The sequence below is a fragment of the Octodon degus genome, unplaced genomic scaffold (assembly GCF_000260255.1).
Source record: "Octodon degus isolate 3935 unplaced genomic scaffold, OctDeg1.0 scaffold00050, whole genome shotgun sequence".
NCBI lineage: Eukaryota > Metazoa > Chordata > Mammalia > Rodentia > Octodontidae > Octodon > Octodon degus.
The window spans coordinates 9,932,507-9,942,307 of record NW_004524626.1 but is presented as its reverse complement, the minus strand read 5'-3'; the positions used below and the strand labels follow the sequence as shown (position 1 = coordinate 9,942,307).

At 52.6% G+C, this 9,801-nt stretch overlaps 2 protein-coding genes and 1 non-coding gene across 4 annotated transcripts in view; 2 read left to right on the top strand and 1 right to left on the bottom strand.

The window, feature by feature from the left end:
• Positions 1–7,316, bottom strand: part of LOC111817152 (adenylate kinase isoenzyme 1) — a 14,111-nt gene extending 6,795 nt beyond the window's left edge. Inside the window, exons 1-2 of the mRNA XM_023716920.1 lie at positions 6,984–7,316; positions 5,602–5,801 (exon numbers count right to left, since the gene is read on the bottom strand). Coding sequence (XP_023572688.1) covers positions 5,602–5,801; positions 6,984–7,044 — 261 coding nt within the window. The 5' untranslated portion in view covers positions 7,045–7,316. The remainder of the gene's footprint in view (positions 1–5,601; positions 5,802–6,983) is intronic.
• Positions 375–500, top strand: LOC111817184. Its single transcript, XR_002821445.1, has one exon. It is a non-coding gene; the product is annotated as a U6atac minor spliceosomal RNA (small nuclear RNA).
• Positions 7,317–9,031: 1,715 nt separating the features above from the next.
• Positions 9,032–9,801, top strand: part of Gtf2f1 (general transcription factor IIF subunit 1) — a 7,755-nt gene continuing 6,985 nt past the window's right edge. For both annotated transcript variants that reach the window (XM_023717199.1, XM_023717198.1), the window contains exons 1-2: positions 9,032–9,193; positions 9,279–9,325. In XM_023717199.1, the coding sequence (XP_023572967.1) occupies positions 9,182–9,193; positions 9,279–9,325 (59 nt within the window). In that variant the 5' untranslated portion in view covers positions 9,032–9,181. The remainder of the gene's footprint in view (positions 9,194–9,278; positions 9,326–9,801) is intronic.

Sequence of the window (9,801 nt, the reverse complement as noted above, 5' to 3'; positions counted from 1 at the left end):
TTTTTTGGTGGGGGAGCACAGGAGGACTGTTTTAGTTTTGAGATAGTCTTACTAAATTCCTGGTTTGTCCAGGCTGGGCTTGAATTTGCGATCCTCCTGCTTCTGCCCCTTAGATGCTGAGATTATGGATGGGATGTGCACCACCGTTCCTAGCCTGAAGACAGAAGTTGAAGAAGACACTAGGAAGTGGAAAGACGTTCAAGGGTCAGCAGAAGGAATTCTGTTGAAATGGCTGTGTTATTTAAAGTGGGTTGCCAGTTGGTACTTTGGAATTCCAGTGATGTTCACAGAACTAGAGCGAGAAACCCTAATCCCTACGGAAAGGCAGAAGCCCTAGAAAAGCCAAAGCAATCCTAAGCAAGAAGAACGGGCTGGTGTTGTATGAAAGGAGAGAAAGTTAGCACTCCCCTTGACAAGGAAGGAAGAGGCCCTCGGGCCTGACAACACGCATACGGTTAAGGCATTGCCACCTACTTCGTGGCATCTAACCACTGTTTTATTTGGGCTGGGGAGATGGCTCAGTGGAATAAGTGCTTCCCTGGCAGGCACAAGGACCTGAATTCAATCCCCGGTTCCAACCAAAAAAAAGAACGGGCTGGGGGCTACTAACACCTGCTTCAAACTATACCACAGAGTTACAGCAACAAAACCAACATGGAGCGGGCTTGGCAGTGTACACCTGTTATCCCTGTGCTCTGGGAGGCTGAGGCAGGAGGGTTACAAGTTCAAACCCAGCCTGGGCCACTCGGTGACTAAGTGAGACCCTGTCTCAAAATAAAAGGGGGAGGGGGGAGGAAGTGGCTCATTGTAAAGGCTCTGTGTTCAATCCCCAGCACCATAAAAAAATGATTTTTTTTTATCTTTTTAAAAGATAAGATCTTGCTGTGTAGTTCAGGCTGGCCATGCGCTCACTATAGAGCACAGGCTGGCTTTGAACTCACAGTGACCCACCTGCTTCAGCCTCCTGAGGAAATGAATCTTCATCTTAAAAAAAGTAGGACCAAGGAGATAGCTCAGTGTCACAAGTACATGCCTGGTCCTGAGTTCAATCCTTGGTACAAAATATAAAATAAAATAGCACATAAGAATGTACACAGTCAATAATTTCTGACATTGCCAGTTAAACAGGCAATGCTATTATGGGCTACTGGACTCTTTTAGAATATTTTGCTGAGTTTACACACCTATAATATTCAATAACGGAACTTAGAAAAAATGGGGTATACCGATGAATGTCCATTTTGTATCTGTGTATTCAAAGTGGTTAGGATAGATATATAGTTGCATTCTCTTAATGAATAGAATGATTTGTTCTAATGGTGTTTGTAAATAGGATCACAAGTCTACTTCTTGTACAGCAATTAACCACTAAGAAGAATATATGCAATGTATTATTTGTTGAAACTGTACTTCCGATTTGATTTGAAACTGTCTCATTGCTATCTGTTTATCAATAAAACTTTGGAAGAAAAAAAAAAAAAGAATGTACACAGGTTCTGCAGCCATACTGTGGGCTTTCAGAGAAAGGGTATGGGCAGCTTGGACTTTGCTTTGCGCGTCTGCACCAGTCCTGTCATTTGCTTCTCGTACCCAGGAATGGTTCTTGACAACAGGTGCTGACCCCAGGCCCTGAAGGCTCATGGAGAACAATCGGGACTTCAGGGCCAGCCCCAGCAATGGGCAGCATAACAATGTAACAAGACCCTGTCTCAAAACAAAGAACAGCAAACTGCACAGCACTGTGGGAGGCACCCCTCAGGGGCTTTCGGTTTGGGTAGCTGGGGTGGTGGCCCCCCTGATTCAAGGGGTGGGAAGTTAATGCATTTTGAAAGATGAGCCAGTGCTGGGCAGAAAAGAGAGAATTTCTCAGACCTCTTTTATTTGTTTTTTTATTTTTGGTACTGGGAATCAAACTCACAGCCTTGGGCTTGCCAGGCAGGCGCTGTGCCTGAGCTATATTCCTGGCCCCTTTCTTTGGAACTTTTTCATCTGTCAGCTTAGACTGTAAGAAGGCCCTGTGGGGACAAAGGACAGGTGGCTTGTTGCACTGGGTGTCACTGAGTTCTGGGTGCAAACCCTAAGCCAGGAACAGAAAAATAGCACCTGGCTGGAGGCCCCTATGCTCTGCTGGGACTCGATGGATTCTGATTAAAATCCCTTCAAAGGCCTAGCACTCGGGAGGCTGAAGCAGGAGGATCCCCAAGAGTTCCAGGCCAGCCTGGACTACACAGTAAGACGGTCTCCAAAATTCCAAACAAAACAGAACAAAAAGAAAAATCCCTTCAAAGAAATACAGGTGCTTTGATGGACTCAAAGGTCACCTGAGGGCCTAGACAGCTGTCCCCACGGGCAGGGTGCACACCCCCAAGGACAGCTGTGCCAGGCTCCTCACGATGTGCTTCAGGGCTGTAACGGGGCTTTACCTGGCCCTGAGTCCTGTGAGGACAAAGGCCTGGCTCATTCACTCCTACACGCCTCAGCCGATGCTGAGGCAGGTGGCCTGTAACAGTGCCAGCTGGAAGAACTCCTCACATGGCTGCAGCGTCTCTGGACAGTGCCCTGACCACCATGTTCCTCTTGGACAATACAGTGTTTCATCTCTCTCTCTCTCTCTCTCTCTCTCTCTCTCTCTCTCTCTCTCTTTCTCTCTTTCCCCCCTTCCTCTCCCCCTTCTCCTCCTCCCTCTCTTCTCCCCCCTCCCCCTCTGCCCCTCTTCCCCCTCCTCTCTCTCTGTCTCTGTCTGTCTGTCTGTCTCTCTTTCCTTTCCTTTTCTTTTTTCCCCAGTACTGGGGGTTGAAGCCCAAAGCTCTTGTTTATTTTTTGAAGCAGTGTATCACCCAACTTCACATTTTCATTTAAGAATCCCTAGCCAACACTGGGCATGGGGGTGCGCACCCATCATCCCAGTCCTCTGGGAGGCTGAGGCAGGAGGCTCACAGCCAAGCAGTTTAATCACTTAGTTAGACCCTATCTCAAAAGCGGGGGGCCTGGAGATGCAGCTCAGGGTGAAAAGCTCTGGATTCCATCCTCAGTGCTGTAGGAAAACGGAAAAAAAACCGGGGGAGCTGCCACCTCCCATCTCCCAGCTTCTCTGGAGAAGCAGGAGCTAGGCAACACAGGGCACGTCCCCATGGCAACCGCAGTGCGAGGCTTGCAGGGCTTCCGGGAGCCTGGCCGGGCCCTCCTGCCGCGCAGATGGATTCGTCCTCCAGAGCCTTCCAGGCCCCCACCACGGGCATCTGAGGTTTCGCCCAGGGACCCAGCATCCCATGGTTTAGGTGGCAGTGGCAGCCCTGAAGCCCAAGCAGTGAACTGTTTTATTTTTTAATTTTTCCACTACTGGGAATCGAACCCACAGCCTTTGCAATGAACTTCATCCCCCACCATTTAAATTTATTTTTCTTTTTTCTTTTTTTTTTTTTAGACAGGGTCTCCACTAAGAAGCTGAGGTGCCCAGGCCATGACAGAATTTGTGTGGTCCGTCAGCCCCTTGAGCAGCTGGGGTTCCAGGTGCGCTTGGGCTCCCGTGGCTGGCTGTGCTCATTGTTGCAGGTGTAGCAAACTCCGTGTCCTTGTTGTCATTTTTTTCGGGGGGGGGGGGGAGGCGTGAGGACACGTCCGCACGCGCATGCGCGCACATGCGCCCTCGCCCTGGGTCACTCACTGTGCGCTCGAACTCCTTGGCCTGCGTCAGCTCCTGCGGGAAGCCATTGATGATGAAGCCCCGGCTGTTTGCGTGGGACAACATCTTTTTGATGACCAGGTCCAGGGCAACACCCTGGGGGGAAAGGATGGGGTCAGTGCCTGGGCAGATCAATCCCTCCAGCCTGGACCTCAGGGCAGGGCAGGGGACACCTTGCGTCTCCCAGTGCCCCGGATTGCTTTTTCTTCCTTTTCTTTGCAGTGCTGGGGATTGAACTTTAGCACCTTAGACATGCGAGGCAGGTCCTCTGCTGTGGAGCTTCACCCAGGCCCTGAATTGCTCCCTTTTTTTGGAAACAAGATGTCACTTTTTTTCATTCTTTTTTTAGACAGGGTCTCCGCTAAGAGGCTGGCGTACCCAGGCCATGCCAGAACTTGTGTGGTCTGTCAGCCTCGTGAGCAGCTGGGGATCCAGGCGGGCGCGGGCTCCGATGGTGGGCTCTGCTCACTGTTCTAGGTGTAGCAAACTATACCTAGAAGGCCAGAGAGATAGCTCAGCAGCATAAGCATCTGCCTGGCAAGGGCAAGGTCCTGAGTTGGATCCCCATTACCCCCACAAAAAAATCTCACTATGGCTGGGCATGACGTCCTATACCTGTAATCCTAGTATTCTGAAAAGGCTGAGGCAGGAGGATCACAAGTTTGAACCCAGGCTGGGCAACTTACTTAGCAAGACCCTGTGTGGGCTCAGTACAAAGGCCCTGGGTTCAATCCTTAGAACCACAAAAAGAAAGAAAAGTCCCATCCTGTTTCCTAGTCTGGCCTCGCATTCCTGGGCTCAGGAACCCTCTTGCCTCAGCCTCCTGAGTCCACCCTGGATTCTGAGTCTGCTCTCGGGTGTGAGGGAAACGGCTCCAAGAACTGGATCGTGTGTGTGTGTGTGGGGGGGGTGTCCTCGGGGCCCAGACTCACTGGGTGTCATTTAATCCTCCAGTGACATGACATTAGGAAAGGTACAGGGGTGGTGTTGCTTTTGCAGGTGGCAAAGCAGCTCAGGGAGGGGCCGATGAGGCCTGCAGGATCCTATAGGAAAGTGACTTTGAGCTGGGCATGGCGGTGCACGCCTGTAACCTCAGCACTCAGCAGGCTGAGGCAGGAAGATCGTTGAGAGCTCAAGGCTAGCGTGGGCTACAAAGTGAGCTCAAGGCCAGCCTGAACTGCATAGTGAGACCCTGTCTCAAAAAGAGGAGAGAGAGAGAGAGTGAGTGATGTTTCTCAGGTCCAAAGTTGCATGATTCCAGGACCCTTACAGGCACCGACACACGAACATGCTTGAGTCCCTCAGATAACATCGTGGAGCGAGGTATGGTGGCACATACCAATAGCCTCGGCATGCTGGAAGACTAAGGCAGGAAGATTCCAATTCCTAGCTGTGGCTTATTGAGGGACTTATGGAGATCCTATTTCTCTCTCTCTCTCTCTCTCTCTCTCTCTCTCTCTCTCTCTCTCTCTCTCTCTCTGTATTTGGTACAGGGTCTCGCTATGCACCTAGGACTCAGTGATCCTCCTGTCTCAGCCTCCCCAGAGCTGGGATTACAGGCATGTGCCACCACAACATCCACCCCCCTCAGTTGCTGGCTCAGTGTGCCCTGGGGGTGGGCCAGCACTGCATGTGGTGGTGCGGGGGTGGAACCCCAGTCCCTGGGCTTGCCTAAGCAGGCACTCAGTCTGCTGAGCTATCTCCCAGCCCTGGCCTTGAACTCTCGAACTCTCGAACTCTCCATGATGCTCCTGCCTCAGCCTCCCGAGCACTATGTTGACAGGCATGTACCACCATGCCTTGCTTGATGTGTCTTTTGCAGTTAAGAGCAGGAGTACACTTGGTGCAGCTGCAAAGCTGGGAAGTTGGTCCCAAATCCACCCCATCCCTGACCTCTCCCCATCCCCGGGCGGTCTCACCGTGGGCACCAGGTGCCCCCGCAGCATGATGTCTTGGATCTTCCGGCCCTGCCATGTGCTCCGCTGGGCCTCTTGCCTTAATAGCTGACCCAGGCTCAGGTAGTAGAGGCCATACCTGGTGGCCATGTTCCTGCACTGTATCCCTTTGCCGCAGCATGGGCCGCCCAGCACAAAGATGATGAGGGAGTCCTTGAGCGCGTCTGTGGGCAGAAGAGCAGCACCTAGGGTGAGCGCCATGGGGGAGGGGCTACGTGGCCCAGGCTGACCTCGGACTTGCAGCCATCCTCCTGCCTCAGCCTGTCCGGTGCTGGGAGTACAGGTGTGCACCATCATAAAGAGGCCTTAGCACTTCTGGCACTCTGGTGGCCTCAGGGAACACATGCTGTGTGCAGGGGGAGAGGCCGGGACACTGGCCTGCTGCTGCTGCGCGACGCCATGCTGAGATGGGAGCGTTTCCTTGAAAAACCCAATGACCCCATCTTCCTATTTTACAGTTAAGGAAACTGAGGCTCAGAGAAGGACGGGGCCCAGACCACCCACCCCTGCCCAGCAGCTTCCGTTCAGCTCCTTGCATCTCTGGCTTCACGCTTCCTTTGCTGCTGCCTCCACCAGAAAGACTCTGGGCTGCCTCAGGTTCTCCTAGCCACAGCTCACATCTGACTTCTCCACCTCTGTGCAGTGAGCCTCCTGCCCAACTCCTCCTGCCTCGGAGCCCCTTTTCCCATCCAGCAATGGCAACCACCAGTCATGTGCATCCCTGGTGCTTTTCTGTTCCCAGAGAAAGTCTACTCTGCATAACAGCAAGAACTACTTCTTCTGCACGCCTCCCTACGCTCCCACTGGTTGTCACAGTCGCTGACATCTAGTAGCAGACAGGGAGTACACGAATGTCCAAGGCCACCAGTTAGTGTGTGGGCCAGTTTTTGTGTCTTGCTTTCCCCGTCCTTGTTTATCCAACTCCTACGCATCCATCAGGGCCCAGTTGAAACCTGCCCCTTTTCCTGATTCCCCAGCTAAGGGTGAGAAATCATTCAACTATGTTTGGAAAAGATGAATGAATGGCCAGGTATGATGGCATAAGCCCATAATCCCAGCACTCAGGAGACTAAGGCAGGAGGATTGGCATGAGTTCAAAGACAGCATGGGCTGTCACTAGTGTGGGCTACATACTGAGTTCAAAACCAGCCTGAATTACAGAGAGAGGCCCTGTCTAAAATAAAAAAATCAGAAAAAGGTGAATAAATGGCCGAGCCAAGAGCATGCACAGTGATTATTGCCAGAATAGGGGTGGTCCGGAGAGAGGGTACCCCTGCGTCTCCCCAGTGCCCTCTATGGTCTCCTTCCTTTCCCCCTCAGAAAGGCAGCTATCCCCACTATATTACCCTTTTCCTGGGATCTCAGTGGTCTGCCCTTCTGGGGCAGCTTGGACTTGAACAACCCCATGTGGCCAGCAGCCCTTGGGGCAGTCGTGCCACCTCCTGCTCCTGGCCCTGACCCCTCCCGGCTCTGCTCAGTGTCACAAAGGCTCCTGTCCTGATCATTTCTGCGAGATGATGGGGATCTGCCATCGCACACAGTGGCAGGGAGCTGGAAATGAACGTTAAGCAGGCCCAAGCAGAGCCTGGGGAAACTGCGACCCCGCCAAGCAGACCTTGGTTGCTATGGCGACGAGGACTCCTCACACGGGCTCCCGAGCCGACTGGCACATGCGCAGAACGCGCTGCAGCTCGCGGCTTCTTTCTTCGCCTCACCTGGGTGCCCACCGCCCGAGTATGACGTCATGGAGGAAGGTGTCGTGGTTACTTTATTAGCTCTACAAGTGCGCCAACCTCCAGTTGGGCACGCACTAAACTACACCTTCCGGCCTTTTTAAAATCTTGAAACAGGGTCTCCCTAAATTTTCTAGGCTGACCTGGAACTTGTGATTTTCCTGTTTGCTTGCTTGCTTTTTTTTTTTTTTTTTTAGACAGTCTTACCAATGTAGTTTAGGCTGTTTTTTTTTTTTTAATATTTATTTATTGGGGCTGGAGAGATGGCTCAGTGGTCTAAAGCACCTATTTGGAGCAAGCTTAGCAAAGCATCTGGGACTGCGGTTCAATCCCCCAGCACCACATGCCAGCCAGCCCCGCCCCCTGGTGGGCTGAGCTGGCCACACACACACACCACTCTCTCTCTCTCTCTCTCTCTCTCTCTCTCTCTCTCTCTCTCTCTCTTTCAAATAAATAAAAAAAAATAAAATAAAATAAAACAATTTAATATTTATTTATTTATTTTATTTATTTAGTGTGTGTGTGTGTGTGTGGCCAGCTCAGCCCATCAGGGGGCGGGGCTGGCGGGCATGTGGTGCTGGGGATTGAATCGCGGTCCCTGTGTTTTGCTTAGCTTAGCTTGTTCTAAGTAGGTGCTTTAGACCACTGAGCCATCTCACCAGCCCCTGGTTTTTTTTTTTTTTTAAATTTTATTTTAGTCACTTATTTGTTTTTTCGTTTGTTTGTACAGGGTCTTGCTGTCAGCTCAGTGATCTAGACTCGGTGGCCAGCACGGTACGCCCTGCTAGCATGGCGTATGGCACTGGGGATCGAACTTGGGACCTTGTTCTTGCCAGGCAGGCGCTTAGACTGCTGAGCTATCTCCCCAGCCTTAGGCTGATGTTAAACTCACAATGTAGTCCAGTCTGGCCTCGAACTCGCAGTGATCTCCTGATTCAGCCTCCCTATTGCTGGGGTTACAGGAGTGCACTACGATGCCCGGCTACTTTAGTCTTTCAAGTAACTGGTATTAAAGGTCTCTGAGTTTTAATCTCAAATTGGCCTGGGTCTGAAAAAACGGTGGAGGGGCGGGGGATATGGCTCAGTGGAATAAGCGCTGCCCTGGCAAGCGCAAGGGCCTAAATTCAATCCCTGGTTCCAGAAGAAGAAGAAGAAGAAAAAAAAAAAGAATTAGTGAAAAAAAGTGGGGTTTTGGGGATGTGACAGTTTGTGTGTATGTGCGTGTTACTGCAGCTCAAGTCGAGAAGTGCTTTGCCATTGAGCTACACCCTCAGCTTTAATTATTTATATTTGAGACAGTGTCTCGCTATGCAGTTCAGGCTGGCCTTGAGCTCACTTTGTAGCCCAGGCTGGCCTCGAACTCGCAGCGACCGTCTGGCCTCAGCCTCCCGAATATCGGGATCACTTGAGTGCGCCACTACACCTGAGCGGCTCCTTTTGAGATGGTCTCCAGACTGCCCAGGCTGGATTTGAATTTTCGATTCTGCTGCCTCAGCCTCTGTCTCAGTGCTGGGATTAGAGGTGTATACAACCAGACCGAGCTCCTAAATGACAGCCCTGAGCAAAACGCACCTAGCAAAGCGGTTGTCATGGCGACGCCGCCCGCGAAGTTTAACTTCCGGGTTAGGCGGCGACACATGCGCAGAAGGTACCAGCCTAGGGCCACTTCCGGGTAGCTTTTCCCAGGGCTGGAGGCGCGAGGTGCTTTGGGTCCTAGGTCCGGCCCTGAGATCCGACGCCTGGAGAGCTGCCTCTCTGGACTCACGAAAAGCATCAGGGTCGCAGCGGGCCCGAGCGGCTGAGTGTTGTCAATGGCGACCCTGGTGAGTACGAATGAGGCGGGGCTCGGGCTCCCGGGGCTGCCTGGCGGCCCCTCCTCACGCATCCTCCCTCCTCCCCTCTCCGCAGGGACCCGGCAGCCAGAATGTCACCGAGTACGTCGTCCGAGTTCCCAAGTAAGTCCCGATCCGCCTCCCACCCGCAACCGCCGGAAGGCACGAAAGCCCGCGGGAGCTCGTGGGGGTCCCCAGCCCCGCGGCGCTTCCCCGGGAGTCCGGCCGTGGGCGGGTCGGTCCCCGGCGCGCTCTGCACCGGCCGGGCGCTCGAGGCGGGGCGGCTCCCGCGTTCCGAGCTGTCAGTCTCCGCCTGCAGCTGTGTCCCCTTTCAGCTGGCCCGCGCTTCGCACAGCGTTACCTTCCGCCAGGACTGCAACTCTCTACCCATCCCCAACTGCTGTTCGCTGCGTGGATTAAAACTTTTTGAAAATTTTGTTGTTTTGTTGTCCTTTTTAGATAGGGTTTCACTGTGCAGTTCAAGCTGGCCCTGAGCTCATTTTTGTGGCCCAGGCTGGCCATGAACTCGGCGATCCTCCTGCCTCAGCCTTCTGAGTACTGAGATTACAGGCATGGACCAACACGCCCAGATTTTATAT